The sequence below is a fragment of the Dipodomys merriami genome, unplaced genomic scaffold, assembly GCF_024711535.1.
Source record: "Dipodomys merriami isolate MVZ:Mamm:240054 unplaced genomic scaffold, mDipMer1.0.p SCAF_401, whole genome shotgun sequence".
In the NCBI taxonomy this organism is placed as follows: domain Eukaryota; kingdom Metazoa; phylum Chordata; class Mammalia; order Rodentia; family Heteromyidae; genus Dipodomys; species Dipodomys merriami.
The window spans coordinates 197,858-224,815 of NW_027205616.1; the positions used below are offsets into that span (position 1 = coordinate 197,858).

The window sequence follows — 26,958 nt, forward strand, 5'->3', positions numbered from 1 at the left end:
CTCAGACAGCAGTTCTCCTTGGGCCGCCTTTGTTTCCTCCTGGGTGGGTCAAGCCTGGCCACCCTCAGCCTCCTTTGCTTCCTGGTGTGGGACAATCTTGATCCTGTGGGTATTCCCTCCATGGCATGTGCCGCACTACAATATGGCACCGCACAGTGGGAACAGTTTTATGTTGGTCCCTGTGTGGTCAACGATGTGTCTATCATCCTCATATTCATTTAACTGCAAAGTCTCCAGATGGTAAAGACCCCCCCTGCCCCCCCCACCAGCACAGCTTCCACAGGGCCTGGCCTGTGGCTGACTCTCATTTCCTGCCTCTACACTCAGCTCCACATCCCACAGAGCTCTTGGGCTCCAGGCCAGCCTCAGAAGCAGCCACTTGGACTGGAACTTACATGTACGCAGAGAAGGTCGAGAGGAAGGGAGAACAATGTCAGTGCTGTGGGTGAAGCCACTGGGAGGAGTGGAGCTGCAAGGTGAGGTCAGCAGGTGGAGCAGGGGGCGGGCGGTGAAGACAGACAGACAGACAGACAGACAGACAGAGCCCCACCCCCTGGCTCTGGGGACACAGGAACAGCCACATGCGCCCTGCCTCCTGCTAGTGACCCCTGCAGTGGCTCAGCAAGAGGATGCAGTCACACGAAGCCCTTGAACCTTGATCGGAGGTGTGAGCCAAAATAAACGTCTTGTTTTACTAGCGTGTGCAGTCTGTGGTACTGTATTATTAGTAATAGCAAATCGACCAAGTTACTAATTAAAAAAGAGCCATGAAGGCTGGGAAGGTGGCTCAGTGGTAGAGTGCTTGCTTCACATGCATGAGGCCCTGGGTTTGATGCCTCAACCCAACACAAGCAGAAAAAGCCGGATGTGGCACTGTTGTACAACTGGTAGAGTGCTTGCCTTCAGCTGAAGAGCTGAGGGACAGCACCCAAGGCCCAGAGTTCAGGCCCCATGACCAGCAAAACAAAAAGAAAAAGTAAAAAAAAAAAAAAAGAGCCATGTTTACAAAGTTCTGATGTATACTAGGTATTCTTTCCAGGAGAAAAAAATGTACCAATGTAGCCTAAATCTTAAATGTGTATTTTAATGTGTACATAATAGTCTGTAAGCATATGTCATAGTAAATTTCACATGATATGTAGAGAGGAGACGTTGCTATGGTTACGCTGCGAGGCAAAGAGGCCACGTGCGCCCAGGCCACCCTGTGTGCGGACATGGGACTATCAGAGTGAAACTCCTGCACAGCTGATATATGCCAGAGCGCTGTCCTGCAGGAGCGGGCCAGCTGCGTCAGACACTCTGCCCTTCCAGAGCTTCCAGCTTAGCTTCAGAGGCAGGTTCCACGAAGCAGGCCTCGGACAGGGACATTCCACCTCCTCCCTCCCTCACAGCACAGAACTGCTTCCCACAGTACGAGATACTGGAGTTGAAGGATTTAAGAGATACGGGGCTGGGGCCAAGGCCAGTGCCAGAGCATCTGCCTAGCAAGTATGAGGGCTTGAGTGCAAAAGAAGTAAAGGGGGGGGGGGGGGCGGGTGGTGAAGACAGACAGACAGACAGACAATGGGCTGGGCAGAGCAGCTTACACCTGTAATTCCAGCTAAAACTCAGAAAACTGAGGATGACAGGCTGAGGCCTGGGGAAGCAGGAAGTGCGGCTCAAGTGGCAGAGCACCTGCTCCCAGCTTGAGGCCGGAGTGCAAACCCCAGTAACCAACAAAAAAGAACAAAGGAAAAAAAGAGGGAGATACAAATTGGATACCAAGTTACACAGAAGAGATGCATTATGGCTTAGGCAATTATTGATAACAATAAACTGTATAGATCAAAAACGCTAGAAGAAAGGATCTTGGATATTTTTAACCACTCATAAATTATAAATATTTGAGAAAACAGATTGTCCTTTCTTGATTAGAACTTTATACAACGTATGCATGTACTGAAACACTACATAGTATCCCATAAGCATGCCTGATTTTGTGCATCTGATTTTTAAATTTAGAAAAATAAAGTGCCACATGGAGTGAGACACAGTCTTGCCAGTGTGACAAGCTGGTGGAGGGCAGACTACTCCGGTGACCGTGTCCCACAAAGCCACACGTCCTGTGACATCACGGCCACCCCACCCTGTATAAATACACTGTGAGGCCTGCACAAAACAAAACCAACTGCGCTTCTCAGATCATGCCCCCCGGGTTAAGCAACACTGGCCTGGGCCAGGCGCCTGGGTCTGGCCAGAGAGGATGCCCCCCCCCCCCCCGGGGCAGCCAATACCGTGCAGACAGGCCGTTAGCAGTCGACAGTACTGGTGCCCAAAACGCTCTAATCACGAGCAAAGCTGACATCCTGCCTCCCCTAATTAGGCATAATTATTCTCTCCCACATTTCCCTTCCTCCTGTAATCTCCTAAAGGTGCAGAAAACATGTCAGTGCCGGTGAAGTGTGAGGGGTAACTGCCTTTCACAAACTAGGTTCAAAACTTAAGAACACCAGGTATCTCTGCCTCAAGCCAGTTCCTTGAGCTTGGGGGCTGCAGCCTCTGGAGCGATCTGTTTGTGTGGAACGGCGGCTCTGCTTTGAGTCCAGGAGATGAAGGAGCTTCATTAGCAGGCAGAACCTCTTCAGGGCCTCCACAGGGCCTGGCTGGCTCCAGAAAGGCTCTTAACCTTTCCTCAGGCCGCACCCAAATCAATGTTGGGAACTGGCCTTCTGGGAGTCGCTAATGGCCTATGAAAGCGCATGGTGTGACTTTTAGGCTGGTCCATTAATGAAGAGCTTCGCAGCCATCTCAAGATTCCAGAAAAGACAGTCAAGGGCAGGTGCTGGTGAGTCTGACTGACCGCAATGCAAGAGCTCTAAGATCAACTTCCAAAACTGAGTCACTTCTGCGGGGTACAGGGGCCTGCGCTTACTCCTGCCAAATGACAGACAGCTCCAGACCCGAAGGGTGAAGGGGTGCGGCAGCACCAACAGGCCCTGTAACAAACCACAGCCAACATGCTGTGGGAGTCCGGATGCTCTTACTGTGCATGCAATCTGTGGAGGGGAGGTACAGCACGCAGGGGAGAGGACAGCTTTTGATCAGCATGTACAACAGAAAGAAGAAAACAATCTGAAGATAGCTAACCTATCACCTCTTAGAGAGAGGCCAAAACCCTCGAGTTTACCAGAGTGCCCTTCCTCTGCTGTGTGTAGGACCCGAGTCTCCTGGGGTAAGACACCACAGCCGCGCTCAGGATGGCTAAGGTGTGCTGGTATGGCACCCAGTCTGGGGTAAGACACCACAGCCGCGCTCAGGATGGCTAAGGTGTGCTGGTGTGGCACCCAGTCTGGGGTAAGAGCCACGCTCAGGATGGCTAGGGTGTGCTGGTGTGGCACCCAGTCTGGGGTAAGAGCCACGCTCAGGATGGCTAGGGTGTGGTGGTGTGGCACCCAGTCTGGGGTAAGAGCCGCGCTCAGGATGGCTAAGGTGTGCTGGTGTGGCACCCAGTGACACGGAGCCCACCGGGCTCACTACTGTTCCCTTGCCATCTCACAAAACCCTGCGCACAAAAGGCAGAAGCTGGGGCCCCGCCACGTGGCGCATGCTCGGCACCACTTCCAGCACAAGACCCCAGATTGAGGCTTCTTGGCAGGTCTCCGTGTGGAACTAGAATTTGGCACCAGGTTTGTTTTCTCCCTGTGCCCACCTATTTGTGGTATCTGACAAGAAACAGTTTCTTATGTCCTGTATTAGAATAAAGTTTGTTCTCAAAATAGGTTTAAAGTAAAAATAACAAAAAAGAAAGAAAGCTGATTTAAAAGAAAAATAAGGACAAATAATGTGGAATTAAAATAGCTGCAGCAAAAACCCGGAGGAAAGCAGGTAGGCAGCTGGGGTTTGCAACAGAAACAAGGTAACTGGTGAGAACATGACCTCTAATGTGACCTTGGGATGAGAAAGGGGCCACAATCTAACGAGGTGGGCAGTGAGCAGGGGGTGGACAGCGTCCCGGCAGTGAGCAGGGGGTGGACAGCGTCCCGGCAGTGAGCAGGGGGTGAACAGCGCCCCGGCAGTGAGCAGGGGGGTGGACAGCATCCCGGCAGTGATCAAGGGGGTGGACAGCGCCCCGGCAGTGATCAAGGGGGTGGACAGCATCCCGGCAGTGAGCAGGGGGGTGGACAGCATCCCGGCAGTGAGCAGGGGGGTGGACAGCGCCCCGGCAGTGAGCAGGGGGTGGACAGCGTCCCGGCAGTGAGCAGGGGGTGGACAGTGTCCCGGCAGTGAGCAGGGGGTGGACAGCGTCCCGGCAGTGAGCAGGGGGTGGACAGCGCCCCGGCCACGGCCTGGCCATCAGGCTCCTACGCCTGCTCAGACAGAGGTCCTGGCTCCCGAGCCAGCTGACCACCTCTGCTCATCTCCTTCATCTCACACTGGCCCTCCTGCTTGCTTGCCAGCTGTCAGGTACCTGAGGATGCTCCTACTGCTACCACCTGTGTCTCCACGTCTTCTGTGCCTCAGTTTCCCACTACACAGCACAGCCAACGAATTAGATTATCTTTGCAATGCTATCCAACTTCTGAGTGTGGGCAGCTTAACAGTCATTCAGGTGATCCTCCTTCAATGAACATGTACACGTGTACACGAGCACACAATACGTGCATACATGTATGTACGCGCACACACACACTTTTTTTGGTAACAACTGAATAACCCAAGATAAGCCAATCTGCAAGGGAGGCAGGTGCCAGGAGGTTGAGTCAGGGTCCCTGTGGGTCTCTAGGCCCCAGGCCCGTGAGACCACCCTAACCCCACCCAAAAACTAGGGATAGGGAGTCCAATACAGATCCCAGAAGTATCTTTGAGAGGGCAGGCCTCTCTCTGCAGACACTGAGCTAGCATTTGATTCTATTTTAAAGGTTCTACAAGAGAGAATGATTAGAAAGACAGCTGCAGGGAGATTCTGGACCAAGACGAGACAGGAAGCAGCAGGTAGAGCAGCTGAAACGAGTTCCTCAGTGGGAGGAGGGGCTCCCGGACCTCCCTGCCCGAATGCACCGGGCTTGGGCTTATGTAACGGCAGTTTTTTCCTGGAAGGAGAACAGCATGAACTCCCCAGGGCTGCAGATGGCTCCCAGTTCTTTTGGGTGGTAAAATGCCAAATGGATGGCAGTGAGTGATCAGGAGTCTGTGAAAGCAGGAGAGGTGAGGGAGCTCTGTGCTGAGCTGCAGGCACAGCACTGGCTGCAGATGTGGTGGGGCCTCCAGCCTCCACAGGCAGCTGCGACTGGCCGGTGAACACGGGCAGGGGCTGCAGCTGGACGCCTAAGGGGTCACGTGGCCCACATGCGCCACGAGACCCGTCATTCCTAGGTATGGCGTCTCTGCCACCGAGCCTCTCCCAGCCTACTCCTTGTCACAGTAGAACGCAGCTATCACCGTCCCTCCTGGGACTGACCTGAGGGCTGGGCAGCTGCTGCACACTACTGGGTCACATACGCAGCCCCGTGGATGCTTCATGTGTTGGAGATGAGTACTGGAGAAAGAATGATGCTTTTGGAGCAAACAGATTTGGGTGCTGGTCCTGGTTCTGCCACTAACTAGCATCAGATTGCATGAGACGCAATTTCTATAGCAATAAAGTAGCAAGAATGCTGCCAACCACACCACAGATGTTGGGGGGGGGGGTGAGGGGGAGGCAATATGGCAGACACAGGCTTGGAGACACCTAAAAATTAGCTTCCTTCCCATTTCCAAAGATGATACAGGCTTAAACAAAAAGCTGTTACAGAACATTCATTCTTACGACACGTATCAAAAGGAATAGGTCTCTCCTGGGAGCTCAGGGGTGATGGTGCCCCAGGGTGTCGGAGGCTCTTAGGCGATGACTTCAGAGAGCCAGCCAGACACGCTCTTCTTTGGCCTGCCGTAGGGAACTCCCAAGGCAGCACCTGGTCTAGAAGGGTGTAAAGAAGGGACTCCTAGTATTTCCTCGTCGGCAAAGCTCTCTGATTTCTCCCGGTGAAGGGCTTCACGTAGCCCTCAGATCCCAGCAAGGGCATTAGTGTTTTGCCACCTGCCGTCTCCAGCACCGCGTGGGCTCTTGGAAGGTTCTTGGGCACTCCAGGGCCGGGACTACCAGAACTAGAAGAGCTGCTTCTCCTTACTCATGATTTTATTCAGGAATTGCAGAAAAACCCAAGTCAGCAGATGGGTAACAAACACTTCTTGAGTGCACACTCTGTGGCAGGCTTGTGTTGGGTCTCTGGACCCTCAGCCCCCATAGCAACAAATGTTACAGCTCTCCGGCCTGGGGTTTTTGGTCTGCTGGCCTCGTGTATGTATGTGTATGTGCGTGTGTGCACGCATGCACACACACACACTGATACTGGAGCTTGAAGGGCCTCACACTGCTTGACTATTTTGCTCAGGGTTAGCACTCTACTGGAGTCATATCTCCACTTCCATCTTTTGGTAAATAACTGGAGAAAAGAATCAATCAGATTTCCCTGCCAGGCTGGTTTTGAATCTTGAACCTCAGATCTCAGCCTCCTAAGTAGTTAGAATTACAAGCTTGAGACATCAGCCTTTTTTAAAAAAAAAACAAAAAACCAAAGGCTTGACTGTTCTTAGAATTCTTCTAGCAATAGGAACCTATAACTTTGTGTTTCTGGCTCTTTATGGCCTTCTATTTTCTTTCAGCCCTAGTGGTCCGCCCTTTCTCATTCTTTCCTGCTCTAACATCTCCTTTCTGTTTCTATCTTGGCTGCTGTCTGGAACTATGTATAGAGTGCTCCTCTAATGTTAGATCAAAATAAGCAAGAAAATGGCTAGAGAGAAGGCTTTTAATGGTCCTCCTGTTGCAACAACCGGGTAGTAAAGAAAGCATATTCAGACTGACTAGAAAAGCTGCAGATCCTACTCATATACTAAAAAGGGGTGTGTGTGGCAAAGGCATGCACACCAATCACTGCCCTTCATGCAAATGAAGGGTTATGCTTAACACCAATCTCAGCAACCTTCCAGCAAATGAAGGATTGTGTCGGTCCCATCCACAGCAGGGCCCTCCATGCAAATTGATAACTTAGCACCAATCACAGGCCTTACTGTAGGACACCAGGAGCAACACTTTCCTCACTGGCCCGGGTGAAAATTGCTTGCTAGAGCATATTGAGGCTTCTGCGTGTGGATAGTTTTATTTGCTTCTGGTACAATTCTTGCTCCAAGTCTATTCTGATTTCCCATTTACTTTGAGTCAGTTTTGGTAGTTTATATCTTTCTATAAATTTTTCCTTGTTCTTCCAAGTTATCCAATTTATTGGTATCCAATTGTTCGGCATAGTCCTCTATAACCCTTTTCATTTCTGGAAAATTTGTAATAACATCCTGTTTTTCATTCCTGATTTAGTAACTTGAGTCTTCTACTTTTTCTAGATTAATAATTTGCCAATTTTGTTGATATTTTCTAATAGCCAACTTTAGATTCATTTCCTCTTATCATTTTTCTATCCTCTTTTTCATTAATTTCTGACCTAACTGAATCATTTCTTTCTTTCTGCCTGCTTTAGGTTTTTAAGATATATCTTCAGGGAGAATTTTAGTATGCAAATCTCTGGTTGGCAGACTCTGTAAGGGACAAGGAGAGAGAAGACAATCTCTCTTGACCTTTGAAGACTTTTGAAGAGAGAACAACACAAGAACATTGAAAGATGTCTTCTGCTCACACTCTGGTTCACTCCTTCCTCGGCTCCAGCATCTACCCTTCTAATCTATCAGTCTCCTACCTGCCTGGTGCCCCAGGCTGGCAACTTTTCCACATAGACCGATTCTCTGCACTGTGGTGGTAAATGCTGCCACACCTACTAGCTCATGCAACTGTTCGCTCAGCCCTGTAGGGCTCGATTCAAGGGGTCACACAGCCTGACCTTGACTTGTTACCTCACAGCGCCTCTTGAAGCGGGGCCCATGTCTAGTTTACCTCCCTTCATGGCCCTAAGCCTCTTCCCAGAAATTGCTGGGGGGAAAAAAATCTCACTCATACAAGGTATGAGAATCAGTCACTGTGGCTTGGTGGCAAGGAGGGGAGCATTTAAAGTGCAAAAAGCTAAGCCTGGCACAGGATCAGCCCCTGAGCAGGAGGGTCGACACCACTAATGCAGGGGGTGGAAGCAGCCGTGGTCTCAGGTTTGGGGCCTACTGATGGAAAAGGAGATGGGTACTGGGGAGACAGCTGGCCAATTCCTGCTCAGCACCCACTGTTCCCAGCACCACACAGGGCTTCTACTCAGGCTGAGACACAGGGCTACAACCCACCCTGGTCCTCTCAAGCCCTGGATGCCTTCTGGCGCCCTCTGAGCTGTAAGCAGTCACCCCACGCCCACTCCCCTCCATCAGAACACAGACAGAGGCTGAGATGCATGGTTGTGGATTTTCTCCTATCAGTCCGTCTAGAGGCAGGACTGGTATAGACTCTCAGCCCTTCCCCCGACTCTGCTGCGCACCCATGGTCATCCTGGGAATGCCTGTGTGTCTGGCTGTCCGAGACCAGCAAGGCAGGCGCTGCACTGCACGTGTATGACTCCCGTCAAAAACAGAGAGTATGTGCATGTCTTGGAACCACATGGAAACTTGTCTCAGTCATCATGAAGTCCTATAGCCAGCAGTGGTTGCAAAGCACATAGAAAAATGGTCTGATCAAGACCAACCATGTGCCTTACCCTAGAGGTGGAAAATCAGCCATGGGAAGGGGAGGGAGATGCCAAAGGGAAGGCATCTACCGACCAGCTCAGGGCGTGCTCTCCATGCAGGCCGACCGACCAGCTCAGGGCGTGCTCTCCATGCAGGCCGGGCGACCAGCTCAGGGCGTGCTCTCCATGCAGGCCGGCCGACCAGCTCAGGGCGTGCTCTCCATGCAGGCCTACTGCAGACACGCTCCCATCCGCTGTCCTTGAGGCAGGTGGCCACCGGGGCAGGGACAGACCAGCACTCTACATGGGCTGGGCATCCGCACAAGCCCACAGAGAAGCACAGATGTCAAGAGGCAGGATGCTCATCCAACTCTAGCGATTCGGCCATATGGAGCCTTGAAGACCTCCCAGTTGCTTTTAAAGTATGAGACTGTAAACAATAACCAGCCTCGTGTGAACCCTGCATCCTTCCCAGGGAGGCCCGGACTCCGTGGCAGGACTCTCTCTGGCTGCCATTCTCCGAAGGGCGCACAGACGGGCAGAGGCTCAGGAGAAGCATCTGCTCCTACCTTGGCCTGAAGACTGCAAGCTCCAAACCTGTCAGAAAGTAAGTTCTGCTTTTTAAGCTGCCTCACCTGTGGAATTTGGTTACAGTGGTCCTAGCAGACAAATACAACGACCATCCAATTCAGGCTCCCAAACTAGACACTCCAATTTCACCTTCTGCCATGCACTTTGCCCTGGTTTCCAAAGAGTTCCTGGCATTTTCAAGGGATACTACGCCCTTTTCACCCTACAGAGCCGGCTGAAAGTTCCCTGAACTTCTTAGCGACCCAAGGCCGAGGCCATGGCCCTCACGGGCAGACTCCTATACAGAGCCCTCTTCAAAATGGTGCAGGGCCATCTCCCTCTGTGTCTCCACATGGAGTGAGACCTGATTCAGACAAGGCGTGAGCTGAACTCAGGCCCGGAATCCAGGCTGTTGGTGGCCCTCCACTGCTGCTCACTTCTAGAAGCTGAGTTTCCCTTTGGAGTAAGTCAGTAGTTGTACCATCCGTCTCACAACAAAACAAGGAAGCAGACACCACCTCCAGATTTTGCCACCTATGCTGACTCAGGGGCAAGGATGGAAAATATCAGCCACCCTGCAGCTCACTCTTGCAGGTATGTTTTTACTGGCACAGTTTTATATCAGAGTTAGGCGACGAAGGCATCCATCATCTCAAGGGTTTTCTGCAAGGAATGCTCTTTTTCTTGGCGTCTTATTCTACAAGGAGATTTTGAGATTTGGGCACTGTTTCCTGCAAAGGAAGTCAGCCCCTCTGAAACACTCTCAACCCCATGATCTGCTCTGTTCCCAAAGCTCCACAGCAGCAGAGACTGCAAATCATCTGACCTGATTCCCCACAGTAAACACCGGGAGCTCCTCTATTCAGGCAAGGAAAATGCTCTGGTCCCTTGTTCTGTACCAGTCACGAAACTCTACAGATGAGCCCTGGAGACGCTTACAGGTTTTTCTACTACCATGAGAGGCAAACATGTCAATGATGTAAAGTATAAAACCTCTGGGAGGGCTGGGAAGGTGGCTCAGTGGTAGAGTGCTTGCCTTGCATGCATGAGGCCCTGGGTTTGATTCCTCAGCACCACATAAGAAAAAAGAAAAAAGCCGGAAGTGGCGCTGTGGCTCAAGTGGTAGAGCGCTAGCCTTGAGCTGAAGAGCTGAGGGACAGCGCCCAGGCCCAGAGTTCAGGCCCCACAACCAGACCAAAAAAAAAAAAAAAAAAAAAAACCCAACCTCTGGGAACTTACTGGAAGGTATTAGAGGTGGTATCTCATGTAAAGTCACTCAAAGGCAAATGCAATAATAAAACTTCAACAATAGTCCAAATTCAGTACAAAGATCTTTGTCTCAGAAGTAGTGCTGTGACTAAAAGTGGTAGAGCACTAGCCTTGAGCAAAAGAGCTCAGGGACAGTGCCAGGCCCTGACTTCAAGCTCTAAGACTGAGAAAAGAGTGTTAGATTTCAAAAATGACCATGAAATTTCCTCTCCCACCCATGCTTCTTGGACATCACATTCTGCCTCCCTGTTTGCTTGGCCTCAGGGACACAGGTGAACCTGATGCAACCAGAGACTTGAAAAGCATCAGAACATACTCCTTCTTGACCTCTGCTATTTGGAGTGTCCCCAGGGCCTCAGCCTGCGGCACCATCACCCCTCCCTCCCTCCCCCTCCCCCCTTCCCCCCCCCCCCAGCCTGTCAGCACCTGTTCTCCAGCAGCCCACCTCAGAAACAGCCAGGGAAATGGCCAGGGCCAGCAAAGAGCTGCTGGACTGAACCTGCACAGACTCCGTAACAGCAATGGGTGGGATGCTGGACACACCCAGGGCTCTGCGGCTGCGGGTCTGGGAAGCGCAGTACAGCACCCACACCCATAGCTCACTCCTGGACACACGGGCATCGCCACACCCCTAGCTATGGAACGTCTGCCTTAGCACGCAGATCTGATCATCAGGTGTGTCTATAAAGGGTATTTGAGTAGCAAAGACAGATAACAGAGTCATGATCACAGTGATCCCATGTGTGCACATTAAAGTAATAAGCAATAAAATTTTAAAAATGCTGGCCAAAATGTAGAAGAAAGGGAAGTTCCACACACTGGTGCAGCCCCGACGGAACACACACAGGGGCTCCTCCAAATACTACGAGGAGACCTCCCATCCCGTCCAGCCCCACCTCTCCTGAGCACAGGTCAAGGGAGGTGAAACGGCGAAACCTGCATTCCCGTGGTAACTGGATAAAATGAACAGTCTCAGCTGTGAACATGAAGGAAACACTATCTTTGCAGCACTGTGGATGGAACCAGAAGACATTAATACGGGAAACAAACCTGGCCCAGAAAGACAAGTGCAGCAGAACCTCCTCAGATGCAGCATTTTAAAGTTAATTTTGTAATGCAGAGAGCACAACAGTCCACCTATAAAGTCCAGGAAAGGCGGAAGAGGAGAGGAGAGGAGCAGGCACCAGAGCACGGTTGGAGAAAAGGATTAAGTTCTGGCACTCTATAGCACAAGGGGTAACTACAGGGCACAACAACAACTTATTCTATATTTTATAAAGAACCACAGGAGAGCCCTGTTCACATAGAGAAACGGTCAGAGCATTGGGAGATGGCAAATGCCAGTCATCCTGACCTGGCCATTCAGCATCACATGCACATATTAAATCATCACACTGTACCCCAGGATACGCACAACTATTATGTGCCAATTAGAACAATGCTAAAAGTACTCAGCAGACACTGCGTGGAAAATGAACTCTGCAGCTGGTGGGCAGGGACAGGAAAGGGAAACAGGGAGAACAAAGAAAGGGGTAACACTGTCCAAAAAGAAATGTACTCATCACCTGACTTACGAAACAGTAACTCCTCTCTTCAACACCTTAATGAAATTATGCTTTTTAAGGCACTCAAAAAAAAAAACCTGACATACATACAATTATATTATAAATACTGGTATGACTTAAACGTGTCAAATTACCTGTGTTTTATTTTACAAAGAACTTCACCAGCAATGACTTGTTCCTGTGGCTTTCTCGTGTAAAGTCAATGAGCCTGTAGCACCCATGGAAGGTTATAGGAAGTGGAAGTGAGACTTGACGGTTGGAAATAGCAAGTCATCTAGGGCAGGGGAGGCAGGGACCCGTGGCTGCTGGAGCAGGCCAAGGCCATTTATAAAACTCATCTGCTCTGTTGCTAGGGCTTAGGGCGGAAGAGGGTGGGACAGGAAGCAACTCTAAAGTAACAGCCACAGAACAGACCTGACCAGGTGAGAGGTCACATTTCCACTGCCTTCCAAGTGCCCAAACCACCCCACACTTCTATTAAACCTGTGGAATCACTCCATGGGAGAGGGGCTCTGTTCCGGTATCTCTCCCCAGTACCTCAGTTCTTCTCCACTGCCCATCATTTTTGTCGCCCACAGACAAGGTTTTCCTGAATGGCTTCCTTCAAAGGCCAACTTAATGCGCAGACAGTGAAACTTCTAAAATGGCTACAGAGGCAGGGCTTTCATGACTAGATGTTTTTCACCTCTAATCCTTTAAAGCCATGAGTAAAGCTGCTTTCACTGAAGGGTACAAAAGAATTACCTGGGTCCATGAATTAACTAAACGCAGGATAGAACTGGGCGTCTCTGCCTCCATGTTGTATCTATGTCCTGTGCCTTGCCAGTCTTCCTTGCAGTTCCTTTGTAACCATCTTGGAACCAGAGGCCTAGGACCCCTGCCAGGTGACAAGTCCCCAGACAACCAATCCTCAGATGTGAACTGGCCAAGTCTGCCATCCGACATCTATGACTTAGGACCAATTATGCATCTCTTTCTCCCCCAGTGCCTCTACTTGTCTGTTTAAACCTTCTCATCTGAAGACGTCTTCCCATGGCATGCCTGTTCCATGCGATGAATCTCTTTCCTCTGCCCTTCTCTACATCTCTTCTACTTGTCGTCAGTTGTGAGGCCTGTTGAACTCTGGGCCTGGGCGCTGTCCCTCAGCTCTTCAGCTCAAGGTGAGCGCTCTACTGCTTCAGCCACAGCACCACTTCCCCGTTTTGTGGTGGTTTATGGGAGATTAGAGTCTCACGGACTTTCCTGCCCAGGTTGGCTTTGAACCTCCATCTTCAGATCTCAGCCTCCTCAGTCACTAGGATTACAGGCGTGAGCCACCAGCACCCCGCTCCTCTTTTCTCTATCCCTCCTTCCTCTTTGTCCTTCCTTTTTGCCCTCATTCTTTGCTTTCTGAAAGTTGATAGGATGATGACCCCCCTCAAGAAACACCTTTACGGGAAAGGTAGGCACGACTGCATGGTCACACAGGAGAACGCCACGGGGGTCCCGTGGGCAGCATTCTCCGCAGAGGAGTGCCTGTTAGACGGAGCCGGAGTGTTCGGCCTGGGTGCTGCAACTGGGGGGGGGCACGGGCAGCGCTCTGCAGCCCCCCACGTTCCACTCGCGGGCAGCATGTATCCCCCGCCCCTGCCCCTGCGGAGCAAGGCTGTGAGAAATGACAAACACCTCCCCTCAAAGATGGGACAAGGGTCATCTTGTCATCCCAGCTGTAAAAATTCGCACCACCAAAGGCTATTTCCTCCGTTTACACAAAGACCAATAGCTTGGTTTGCACCCTTGGACAAAGCATCTGGGATTAAGATTTCAACCTAAAAGGTGCCGATAAATAGACAATGGTGGACAATGGCTGCTATTCAGAGAGCTGCTTATCTCGCTATTTTGTTTCTGAGCCTCCACTGCAAAACAAAGCCAGACTTGTATCTGTAGAACATTCTTAGAGCAACTGGAAGAAATTATCCCTTACTGAAGCAGTTGGAAAATCAACTGCCAGAGCCGCGGCAGGCCTCCCCTCTCACCATCAAAAGATCTCTGCTATCCGAGGAGTGGGGGGAAAAAAAGCCCAGAAGAGATGCCCTATTTAAAAGGAAGACAGTCGGCTGTGCTGCGGAAAAGGAAAAAGCCGAGGCAGGAAAATAACAGCTTCCTGAGAGAGAAGGAAACTTTGGGAGATCCTTAAAATAGGCAAAAGAATAGACAGGTGCACAAAGAAGCGCCATCTGATGAAGCTATCTACAGCGGGGTCTGTTTCAGAGCCTTTCCACTCTGAATCCCACGGCGAAGAGACAGGGCGCGTCGTGATTCCTCTCCTCAGGGAACTCATTGGTACCGACGCCTGGGTCCTCCGGGTGATGCTGGACCTGGCTTCAGCCGGGGGCCAGGCTGGCCTGGGGAGCCCAGGCTCTGTCCTCCACCCTGCCCAGGGTTTATTCCAGAGCTGCTCCGATGAATGTCTCAGTGTCTGGGGAAGCATGTGTGCTCCCTGCGGGAGTGCATCTCCTGAACGACGGATACGCTAACGGCGTGTGCTGCTAAGAGGCGCTGTGCCCTGACGTTGGGTGACTCACCTGGGGCTCACCCCTTCCCTTCGCGCCCTCTCTCAGCAAGCATGGTCAACTTCTATCTTCCTCAACGGTTGCCACCGTGCCACCTGCCGCTCTGCTGAGGCCTGGCCTCCCTCACCTGCCACCCCGAGCGGTGCAAGGCGCACCTTCCCAAAGGTGTGACTTGGTCAGAGGCCCCGGGCAAGTGGAAGGAGCTGGTCCAGCCCACGTTGTGCCCGTGCGGCCTGGGGCTTTACGGAGCTCACGCCGGGCTGGCAGGAGCCCCGTGCTGGACCCATGCCACACGGTGGCTCTCCACGTGGCCTCTGACCGTCCCTTCATCCGATAGAGGCCTGTGCCAAGCACGCCCTGCCTGGCAGCCACACGCTTGCACACGAGGGGGCAACAGGAAGCGCGTGCTGAGTGGATGTGCAGAATGAGGCCTGACGAGCAAGGAGAGGCCCCGAGGAGCCCGCGCTGCCCGCTTGCTGGGGGCCTGCGGAGCCAGGGGCAGCCCGGCCCGTCAGCCACGGTAAAGGGGCCTGCTGGTCATTTACCGAAGGAGACCACCAGAAGGTGACTCAGGTGGCCACCAAGTAGCTCAGGAAGATGGCAAGCACAGGCCTTCCAGCCAGGCAACAAGGCAGAGGTGTGGAGACACCATCCAGGTGCGTGAGGCGAGAAGGGCAAGTGGGACTGGACAGGCCTTCCTGCTCCTCTGTGTGCGCAAGGCAGGGGCTGCCTTCACTAAATTGGAACCAATGTATCGCACCGGGGACAAGAGAGCCGGTGAAGAACTGGCCACAACCGCCTAGAAAACAAGAGGAGGGCAGGTGTGGGCTGATCTTTGAGAATGAAGTTTCCAGAAGGCGGAGGGGATGGAAGTCAAGCCCAGGCAGATGGTGACAATTCTTCCTCTCCAGGGTCTAGATCTAGATGGCTGGGAGGGGCCCTGAGCCCTGGAACGGGTGGCAGGGTGGCACCGGAAAGGCCTGGCACGAGGGCGCTGTGGGGCTGGAGGGCAGCGTGCACTGCGTGCGTGCACTGCAGCTGGGGCAGTGTGTGGGAGAAGGATGCTAGCACGCCACGGCCAGTGTTCTAGGAAGTGCCTAGGAAGAGCCAAAGTGACCCAGAAAAAGGGCAGATGGGTGGTCCCGGAACGGAGAGGAGACAGCCCCAGCAGGATTGCAGGCAAAGGCAGAAGTGACAAAGCCTCGCCAGTTCATCCCCGGCCACGCACCCCAATCACAGTCCTGACTCCAAGTCGCCCACAGCAAAGTCCTGACAAGCACACAGGAGCATCCTGCCGGGGCCTGGGGAGCTGGGAGGCCAGAGAGGAGGCTGCTCTGGGGGAGGACACTGGTGCAGGCTGGTAGAAGGAAGACCACAGTGCTGAAGTCTGAAATGAGAAACAAAAAGGCAGAGCCAGGGAGGACTAGCGGACAGGCTTAGGTTTGGGAAGAGCTCAGCAAGTGTGGGGGAGTACAGAACAAAATGCCAAGAGAGATACAAGATAAAGAGGCTTTCTGAGGCCCCGAGACTCAGTTCTCAAGGCCTCTCACCCCCAACCCAGGACACACTGTCTCGGGACAGCACAGGAGACGTGTGCTTCTACAACCGCTGAAGTCAAATACAGGAAGCACAGGGGGCACGAGACTGAAGAACACACCTGTGCTCAACCCACCCACTTGGCACCTGCACGCAGGTGAAGCAAACTGCCTCCTGCCTTGAGCAGCCACCTGGTGGGGGTCGGAGCTGGAGAGTTACCAAGTTCTCCAGCCTTCCGGGTCATACACTTTGGGGGCCTCTAAATCATCAAATCAGTGTTCAGGACGAATTGCTACCCCTACTCCTAGTGCTACTCAACCATTCGCCAGGGGCCAGAGGGACCCTCCCTGCAGCCGTGTGTCCACATCACTCCCAGTTATCCGTTCAAGGCTCCGCTTCGGCGGACAAGGGCCACCTGATAGAATAAACCAGCACTCAGAGTAACCCTGAGCCTCCCAGCTCTAGAGTCCCAGACCCCTGGGCCCCTCGACGCCTGGCAATGACTACACCTGCAGTGGGAGTCCACCTTAAAAAAAAAGAAAAAGAAAAGGGGCTGGGAAGGTGGCTCAGTGGTAGAGCGCTTGCCTTGCATGCCTGAGGCCCTGGGTTCAATTCCTCAGCACCACATAAGCAAAAAAGCAAAAAGCCGGAAGTGACGCTGTGGCTCAAGTGGTAGAGCACTAGCCTTGAGCTGAAGAGCTGAGGGACAGCACCCAGGCCCAGAGTTCAGGCCCCACGACCGGACCCAAAAAAAAAAGAAAAGAAAAAAACCCACAGCATTTGAAGGAGTCCCAGTGTGGAGTCCCGATAAGAGCTGCCAGGGCGTAAGATTGAATATTTGTTTTTAATCTACTTCTTGTTTCACAGATGGAATACAAGATTCTGGAGAACTGATTACTCTTTCTTTTTGCCCTAGGATATGATCTGCACAGGAAAACACAACCCCACGGGTAAAATCTGACAGGCACGGTGGGTGGATTGTCAAGACGAACAAAGCCAGATATTGCTAGCTGGGACATCCAGGTCAAGCCATCGCGGTGGACCTGTTTCCTCCCACAGAGGGCAGCAAGGACACCACCAAAGCTGGTCTCGCAGATCACTGTGAACCCTAACTGAGATCTAGTCTGTGCCAGTCTACTCCAGATCCCAGATCCCTACTTGGTATTCAGTTCAGAAGACATCTACCAGAACTAGTAAAAGTATTTTTTTTTTTTTTTGTCGGTCGTGGGGCTTGAACTCTGGGCCTGGGCGCTGTCCCTCAGCTCTTCAGCTCAAGGCGAGCGCTCTACCACTTGAGCTACAGCGCCACTTCCGGTTTTCTGGTGGTTTATTGGAGATAGGAGTCTCACGGTCTCTCCTGCCCGGGCTGGCTTTGAACTGCGATCCTCAGATCTCAGCCTCCTGAGTAGCTAGGATTACAGGCGTGAGCCACCAGCGCTCGGCTGTAAAAGTATTTTTTTAAGGACTGTATATACTGCTGAGTAGGACTGACACACGGAGGTATGAATGCTTTGATCATAATAACCAAACCCAGAAACTCTAGCCTGCTATATTAAACACAGCCTTGTGTTTGTACAGAGAGCAGTGACTACCCAACACGCACTTTCTTCTCCGTGTCTGTCAGTCTGAGGAATTTACATAACTTGTTTCCGGAAAGCAGGCTAGGCCGGTTGGCCAGCGTGCAGCAGAGACTGTGAGTGAGCACCTGCAGCGCCAGTCCTGGCGTCCGGCAAGTTCTGCTGAGGGTGGAATGCTCCAGTATTTCAAGATTCTGGTGCTCCTGGGAGGTCCAGGGAGCAGGGGGCAGCTTGTTGTCCAGAAGATCAACCCAAACCAGAGCCAAGTGACCAAGGCAGGCCCAGCCCTCCCTCCGCCTCAAGGCCTCCTGAGGTCTCAACCACTCTGGGAAAGATGGTAGAGAAGCAGGTGGAGATGAGGTGGGTTCCTGTGGTCCTGACTGGTGGAGCAAGTTCAGCTAGGATCAGTTTCCTTTCTTTCTCTCCCCTCCTGTTCCCTCCTACCCAGCTGGGAGGAGGCAGGATTGTGTGCGGGAGGGGCCCTATTGCAGGGAGCAGAAGGAAAGGGCCTGGGGGAGGAGAGGGCTCAAGTCCAAGATGACCTGAGGTACCTAGCCTCTTCCAGACAGCAAGCTACATGACTCCAGAGGCCACGTGAGGGGCGGCCGGGCAGCCAGCAGCTGCTCTCCTATCAGATCTGGAGACGCTTGTCCAGCAGCTGCCCAACCCTGCGCCCACAGCCCGAACCTCCCTAACACCCCCACTGCTATGGGCCTTCTCCAGAGCCAGCTGGCCCTCTCCTGGCCCAGCAATCATGGGGCTGCACCTATTACTCCAGGGGGCTTCCAGGACCCTGTTCTAGGCAGAGTCAGTTGTAAAATGTTTCCAGACTGCCCTCAAGCCCCTAAGGGAGCTCATCAATCCTGTCTCCAGGAGGCAGGGTGGGTGGTGACAAGGGGCCCGAATCACCGCCATCATGGGATGGCAGTTCGTGAGCGGCAAAGGCTGGTTGTTGGGCTGCTCCCCACGGTACTTCTCCTTCCCTTTTCTCTACCTGCCTTTCTTCTGACCGCAGGGCTCAATCCTGTCCACACCCACAGCAGACACTGACCTCCAAGAGGCAGCTGGCCTTCGTCAACGGAGGTGGGTTACCTCTGCAGAGCAAGAGCAGCCTGGCAGAGAGCCGCTTGTGGGCCACTGGGCGGAGGTTCTGAAAACCACCCACAGTCAGGGCGAGGGCAGCCAACTGGGCCACCCCGCCAGTCCCCCCCCCCAGGCCTCCAGGCCCTCTTTCTTTTTCTAACTCCAAACTAGGACACCCTCACTACACTGAACCGACAAAGCCCCCCAAGTATGGGCTGGGCATTAAGAATGGACTCCTCTGTATTGCACATGAATCAAATCACTTGCCACATAACACTTTGCTAGAAATTAAACCAGGATGTGACCTCCAGTTAAGCCAGCTCAGTCAGAATTAATGACTAGGTGACACGCATGCACACACACACGCACACCCTTTCCTCTAGAGGAGATCCTGCAGGACTGACGGGATTGCGGTCCATCAGAGAAGACAATCACAAGTCCTCTAGCCACCCCTGAAGTTATAGCTCCAACCCAGGACTCCAAAGTCCTCATATCCACTCTGGGAGTATCCAGCTGCCTGAATCACACACCACCACTGAAGACAAGGGAGGAAGGCCCAGCTCTGAGGGGCCAGGTAAACAGCCCTTGGAAAGGGAAGAGGGCACAGGAAACATTCCCTTGTCACCAGGCCAACTGGTTGCCACAAATAATCTCTTTCCCTGACTGACACCCACAGCAGAATTTTCCTGCTTCGTCCAAGAGCAGCAGAGCAGCAGAGGGCAGCTGTCAGCCTGCCCAAGGCCTATCTCCAACACCAAGGAGGAAGGACCGGGCCGTTCATAGGAAAGGGGCCTTCTCACAGCAGCACCCAGACTCCCCGTTCCAAAGCTCAGAATAAAGCAGGAAGAGAGAGCAAGGCCACACACACACACACACACACACACACACACACACACACACACACACACCACATGCAATTTTTGTTTTCCTATGCCTTTCGGGGTCGGGGATTCCTTAATTGTTTGGGCTGATTTTAGGTGAATGCTGGACAAAACTTGTCAGGTGACATTTCTGAAGATCGCCACCCCGTAGAATCCGTATCCCAGTTGTTACCATGAAAAGAGAGCATGTGTGCGTCTTCATTTTACAGCAACCAGTACGGTGCCCGGTGCCCGGCCTCGCTGGCACGGGAAGCAGGGCACGGGGAGGGGGGGAAGGGAAGGGGAGGCGGGCACAGGTGCAGGGCAGCCAGGCCGGCCGTGAGGACTTACTTGGGTGTGCCGACGGGCTTCCAGTACCTGCAAAAGAGGTACTGTCCATCTGCGTTGACCAGGTGGGGCAGGTCCTGGTACGGAACGTTCTGAGGGGTCCGTCTTGGGGAACTTTCCTCTGGCATTCTGGAAGGTCCTTCCAGTCCTGCAAAGAAAGGCGGACACATCCGGTCAGAACGACAGCACGGCTAAGTCTCCTTCGGAGTCCTCGCTGGCCCGCCCGCCCCGCCGTGCGGCTGGGGTGCCCACTTTATTTTCTGGGGGCCTCGCTGCGGCTGCGCCCTCCTTCCCGTCTGCGTTTGCTTAAATCGTGCGGGAACTTCCTCAAGCCTGTTTTGGCCGCGATCGTCAGGAGACGCCGGCCCGGCCCCGTACAAAGCCGCGGCGGCGCGGGGCGGCGCGCGAAGGGGAGACCAACCTGCGTCCATGCCGCCGGGCGGGCCTGCGTGCGGGCGGCGTCCGGCGGCTCCCGCGCCGCGCCGCGCGGGTCTGCGCTCCCGGGCTCCCGGCCGCCCGGCTGGCTCCCTCCCTCCGGGGCGGGGAAGGCGCCGCGCCGCCCCGCCACGGCTCCTGTCATCACTTTCCAAACCCACCGCGGGCGGCGCCGTCCCCGCACCCGCTCCCGCTCCCGGCTCCGCGCTCCCCGCACCCCCGCTCCTGCTCCCTGCACCCCCCGGCTCCCCGGCGGGCACAACGCGGGTTCTCCCCGCAAAGTCGCCCCGCGGCTGCGACAAACTTTGCCTCCCGCCGGGCGCGGGGCTGGCGCGGGGAGCGGAGCCCGGCGGCGGGGAGGGCGGGCGCGGGGCCGCGCGGGGGCCCCCGCGCCCGGCGCGAGGTGGCGTGGCGGGGACGAGCCGCTTTGGGGCCCGGGGCGCGCGCCCGCGCCGGCACGCGCGCACACAGCCGCGCACCCGCACCGGGCGCCCGCGCCGCGCGTGCGGCGACCCCGGCGGGGAGGACGGGGCGGGGCGCGGTTACCGGGGCCTGGAGCGCCGCCGTCGCCTCCCCCGAGCGCTGCGGGTCCGGGTCTGCGGCCGGCCAGGGCGGACGGAGCTGCGCGGCGGGCTGCGCGGCGACTGGGCGCGGCGTCCGCGCCGCCACTTTATCCGCGGGCGGCCGCGCGGCGACGGCGGGCGCGGTGGGTGGGGACGCGCGGGGGGCGGCGCCGGGCCGCGGGTGCCGGCCCCGCGGGGCGGACGGGGACCCGCCACGCGCGCCCGCCCGCCCGGGGCTGTCACGGGGCCCCCGCGCCCCCAGACCCGCGCCCGGCGAGCCCGCCCCCGCGCCCCCAGACCCGCGCCCGGTGAGCCCGCCCCCGCGCCCCCAGACCCGCGCCCGGTGAGCCCGCCCCCGCGCCCGGTGAGCCCGCCCCCGCGCCCCCAGACCCGCGCCCGGCGAGCCCGCCCCCGCGCCCCCAGACCCGCGCCCGGCGAGCCCGCCCCCGCGCCCCCAGACCCGCGCCCGGTGAGCCCGCCCGCACGCGCCCGGCCCCACTGACAGCACCGCAGGACCCAGGCCCGCGGCCCCACGCGCGCCGGCGCCCCGCCCTACGCGCCTCCACTGGACGCCCTTGCACGCTGGCCGGGCCCGCACACGCGCGCGCACACTCACCGGGTGCGGACGCTCCCTTCCGCTGCCCTAGCCTGGAGCTGGAAGTCGGGCGGGGGGAGGCGGCCCGGGCGCCGGGGTGGGGCGGGGCGGCTGCCAGACGGGACGGCCTTCCTTCCCCTGCCGGGACACCTGGAAGGCATCCCTGGGCGGCCGCAGCCGGGGCGCGCACGCCGCCGCCCAAAGGCAGGGCTGGAAGGGGCCGGCTGGGAGGCGCGGGCCGAGGGTCCTCGGGTGTCTGGGGCTGCAGTGGCGCACGCCTGTACCGGGCCCAGGCGGGGAGGAGGCGCAGCACCCGAGTGTGAGTGCTCTTCCCAGCCCACCCGTAGCCCGACCCGGTCAGGAACAATCCAGGGCTACTTGGGGAGCTCGCCTCCAGCACCCAAAGCCAAATCAGGAGCCCTCTGACCGCACGGGCTCTCCGCGCGCGTGCGCCCCCGCAGCCCTGGCCGGCACAGGACCATCCCACGGTAGATGCACACTTTATTTAACCACCTACCCGTGGAAGGATATTGAGGGTTTTTTTCCCCTACTGTGTCCTCATCATCTGGGACAAATGTCCTCGAGTGATGTTTCTGGGCTCATGGAAGTTGCATGCTTAGGGTGTGCGTGTGCGTGTTCAGAGGCCACAAAACAGTGTTTGCTCATGCCCCTTGCACATATGAGCAGTGAGCACTCCAGCTTCCTGATAGTCTTGCCAGCATTTAATGTCCCATTACCCTGTGTGTTTCTGATAGCGGTTCTACCCATATTTGCCAAACAGCTTAGGAGTGTCTTTTTTTTGGTCGGTCGTGGGCCTGAGCTCTGGGCCTGGGCGCTGTCCCTCAGCTCTTCAGCTCAAGGCTAGTGCTCTACCACTTGAGCCATAGCGCCACTTCCGGCTTCTTTCTTTTTGCTTATGTGGTGATGAGGAATCGAACCCAGGGCCTCTGGCATGCAAGGCAAGCGTTCTACCACTGAGCCACCTTCCCAGCCCCACAGAAGACTTTTATTAGAAAGTGCACCTGGCGCTTTATTTTGGCAGGGAGCTCCCTGGGCCACCAAACCCTCACCTCTTAGGTGACACATGATGTAAAGATCTTCAAGAGAAGAACTGGCTGGCAGAATCTGCTCCTGGGCCTAAGATGAAGAGGCTGGCTGACAACCCAAGGAAAAGTGGCATTTTTCTGCCCACATAAGTGTTCTTACATGAGCTTCAGAGTCTCTCTGAGGCCAGAGGAGAGTAGAAAGTGCTGGGAACTTCTGTGAGGAGAAAGGGTGGGATGGATCTCAGAGGCCTAAGAGAGCCAGGAGTTTGTCTTACGTGAAGTAGCGCCATGAATTCATCTTCTTGCAATGACAGGAGTCTGGGTGATCAGTTATGCCCCTCCAGGTAGGGAGGAGCGGCGGCTGGGAACAGGGATTGCGTTCAGGGACACAACCAAGACCACGGCTGACCCTGGGGGAAAGAAAGCTGAGCAAAGTCACTAAAGCCGGAGCAGCAGCTGCCCTGAGGAGCAGTGTGCCTGCGGGGGGTCCCTGGCCTGGCACCCACTTCTACCCCCTCAGGGTTGGAGATTGGCGAGGCCTTGTCTGTGGTGTGTGGTGGCTTAGCTCACGCTAAGTCAGGGGTGGCAGCCTGGTGGCTAACACATCAACTCTGACCCAAGAGAAACTGCCTTTCCATCTAAACGTTGTTACCATACATTTTAGAAGCTGGTGATTTCACATGGCAAATCTAGATTCTCAGTTCCTCTGGCGGAAGCCCGCATGTGGGCTTGGGATGTGCGAGGCTGTTGGGTAGCTGGGCGTGTGGATCTGAAACCCTGGAGAGCTCGGGCTGGAGGCAGACTAGGACTCAGTCCAGACATAGCCACTTAGCTGGAGAGACAGCCAGCCGCCTGGGAGATTAGGCAGTGGCATGGCTGGCAGCTGCCGTGTGCCTGGGCTGCAGAAGATTCGGCCTGTAGGATGGTTTACAATATCTGAATAGGCAGCCAACAGTGAACGCCCAGGACCTAATCATGTTGGGCTGGATTTCCTCTGAAAGTCCACCAGGCTTGGGCTGCGCCTGGCCACGGCCTGCCCGCTGTTGGGCAGAGACTGCCCCCTTCAGGTAGTGCCGGTCTCTGCCTACCCATCACCTCTGGAAGGGCCAGCCTGCGGTTTTGGTTCATGTCACTGGTTGGTGGTGCCTTCCTGAACTGTAGAACGTAAAAGGAAGGGAGGCGCCGCAGGTTATGGGGGAGGTTGCTGGGAGGGGCAGTGGAGGTCCAGGCGGAGGTGAAGGTCTGAAAGCGGTCTGTCAGTTATGATCACCAATGTCTTCAGCAGGGGTTAGACTGCCCAGGGGAGGTCGACTGGAAGGACAGTGATCCTGGGGAAAACACTGTGAGGAGGAGGAAGAGGAAGAGGAAGAGGAAGAGGAGGAGGAGGAGGAGGAGGACGTGGTGGTGGTAGAGGAGAAGAAAGAGGAAGTGGAGAAGAAGGAGGGAGAGGAGGTGGTAGAGGAGGAGAAGGAGGAGGAAGAGGAGGGGGGAGGGAAGGGAGAGGAGGTGTTAAGGGAGAGGGGGAGAAGGAAGAGGAGGAGGGGGAGGAGGGTATGAAGAAGGTACAGTCTCAGAGACTGCAGCCCCGAGTACGCTTCTAGAGCGAGGCTGTGGCCTGCAGACGTCAGGCACTAGGCCTGGGACCTGTGCCTCAGCTCAGTGACTGACCTTGGGGAGGTCAGCTCATGGGTAAACGGGGCAGACTTAGAAAGTGAGGGGGAACTGACAGAGATGGCAAGTAGAGACGACCATTTACAGCGCACAGGACAGCGCAAGGTCAACAGGCCTCAGAGTCGGGTGCCCTGGGCTCAGATCCTAGCTCAACTAGCCTAGAACCCCATGATCACAGACAGGTGCCCGACTGACTTCTTATGTCTCTATAAAACGAGGATTAATGAATGAAAGACTTGTCTACTTTGTGGCAGAAAATGGAGTGACGTTTGTGGACTATTTAGCATCATGCTGGCACAGGATGAGTTCAGGGTGCGGAAACTATAGTTAGGAAGGAACGAGAAACACTGGTGGGGCCACTAGCTGAGTATTCTGTGTTCTGTGCATTTTAGGGTTAGGAGAAAGGATTTTGAAGGTTTTTACCATAAAGGAGTGATTTGATTTAACCTGAGTGATATGATTTAACCTGATTTAAATATTGCACAGTTTATACACGTATCCAGATATCACATGCAACCCCATTAATATATATAATCTTTCTGAGACACGGTCTCATTATGTATTGCAGGCTGACCTTGAATTCAAGGTGTGTATCTCCACACCTGGCTCTATGTACAATTTTTATGTCTGTAGGTACTGGTTAAAAATAAATTGTATTCAGCCAAGCCCTGGTAGCTCATGACTATAATCCTATAATCCTAGCTACTCAAGAGGTTGAGACCTGAGGATCACAGCTCAAACCAAGCCTGGGAAGGAAAGTCCATGAGACTCTTATATCCAAGAAGCCAGAAGTGAAGCTGTGACTCAAGCAGTAGGGCACCAGCCTTGAGAAAAAAAAGCTAAGGGACCATTCCTCCAGCCCTGAGTTCATGCCTCAGGGGACACACACACACACACACACACACACACACACACACACACACACACAGAGTATTAAAAATAAGGAATAGACGCATGCTGGTGGCTCACACCTGTGATCCTAGCTACTCAGGAGGCTGAGATCTGAGGACTGTGGTTTGAATCCAGGCCAGCCAGGAAAGTCAGCCTGAGACTCTCATCTCCAATAAACAACTCAAAAAAAGCTTGAAGTAGAGCTGTGGCTCAAGTGGTAGAATACTAGCCTTGAGCTTTAAAATAAAGCTCAGGGAGAGGACTCAGGCCCTGAGTTCAAGCCCCAGCACAGGTACACAACAACAACAATAAGGAAGAAAAGCTATAGATGCACAAGTTAAAATTGTAAATAAGATTGAGTTAGCCATGTGCTGTGAGTCTCCCGTTCGCTGTGGCCTGAGGGGCGGTGCAGGAGATGCCTGAGGGGAAAGACCAAGGCAAGCTAGAGCAGGGAAGGTGCCAGGACACCACCGTAGCTAGAGTGGTGAGCATCCTGGTGGCTGCAGATGGCCGGGCTGCTGGTACCAGGACACGCTGGTACGGGTAGGGATTAGGACAGTTTGTTAGCACTCCTCGGCCCCAGGGAATGGCCTCCCTGTGTCCCGCCCTCTGTACTGGTTGGAGGCTCTTGCCTCAAAAGGTGGAGTGGTTGGTTGACCTCCCTGGCCATGATACAGTGGCTAGAAGGACACCAGGCCAGACCGGGCCAGGTGTCAAGAGGCGGTCTCACCTCTCCTCCTGCTGCCACGTGAGCCCCCCCCCCACAACAGCCGTGGCACACGTGGTCATAGACCATGTGGGGAGCCGAGGCCCTGAGGCAGACAAGTGCCAGCGCCTCTGGAGACTGTGACCTGAAGACGTCCAGTGATGCAGGAGGAAGTTCCACTAAGACTAAAAGACCACAAGCAGAGCCCAGCCCGAGCCGCTGTTCCACAAAACCGTGAGCTAAAGACGCTGCGGCGTGGTAGGCCTGCAAGTTCGACTGGCTTGTTATGCAGCAATAGCTGGCCGATGTAGCCAGTCTGCTATCCTGTGTGTCCTCCACACACTCCAACCCCTTCACGTGTGGCTACAAAATGGGCTCTTGCTGTTCACTGGGGGCGGCTTCACAGGGTCAGCCTCCTGATCTCACCCTGCCAGCCAGCTGAGATTACAGGCCTGAGCCCCACCACACCAGGCCCTTCTGTGGACTCTTCGTTTGCCTGAGGCCACCGACACGTCAGGAGTGGCAGGGCCACCTCCTGACCTCCTGACCTCCTGGGTCACCCCTTTCCTGCCTGTGTAGTGAGGCGTGAAGCAGGCCAGGGAGGCGGGCACCAAGTAACATCACGCTTCACTGTGAGAAAGTCCCCCTCTAGCAGCTTCCGTCCTTCCTGTTAGTCGAGACAGTCCTGGGGGGCAGGGGTCTGACGAATCTGGGTGCTGTTCGTCCTCCTTTTCACAAAGGCATTCATGTGTAGCTGGGCATCAACAACTCAGCTTCACTTGCATCGACTGTATTTGTAGGGTTATCTTTATGTGTTTTTATGAAAGCTTTTAAAAAATTAAGTGTAACAGATTTAAAACATGGCTTCATTTAAGGGAAGATAAGATATAAAGAAGAGTGCCCCCGGGGCCTTGATAAAGCAGGCCATCATGGAAGTGTTGGTTTCCAAGAGGGTCGGGACTCAGGGTGGAGCTCGGGAGGGAGGGCTGAATTAGGGCTCTTTCCTGCCAGGCTCCTTCACCCCA

The 26,958-nt window shown here is 54.7% G+C and overlaps 1 protein-coding gene across 6 annotated transcripts in view; it reads right to left on the reverse strand.

Annotated features, from left to right (window-relative positions):
- Nucleotides 1–21,719, reverse strand: part of LOC138806602 (monoglyceride lipase) — a 76,370-nt gene extending 54,651 nt beyond the window's left edge. For 2 of the 6 annotated variants that reach the window (XM_069992029.1, XM_069992024.1), the window contains exons 1-2: nt 20,448–20,529; nt 20,030–20,174 (exon numbers count right to left, since the gene is read on the reverse strand). In XM_069992029.1, the coding sequence (XP_069848130.1) occupies nt 20,030–20,174; nt 20,448–20,457 (155 nt within the window). In that variant the 5' untranslated portion in view covers nt 20,458–20,529. Of the gene's footprint in view, nt 1–20,029; nt 20,175–20,278; nt 20,301–20,447; nt 20,865–21,007; nt 21,111–21,640 lie in introns of those variants that run through there. The other 4 variants (XM_069992026.1, XM_069992025.1, XM_069992028.1 and 1 more) reach the window with 4 other exon arrangements.
- Between the last annotated feature and the right edge of the window lie 5,239 nt (nt 21,720–26,958).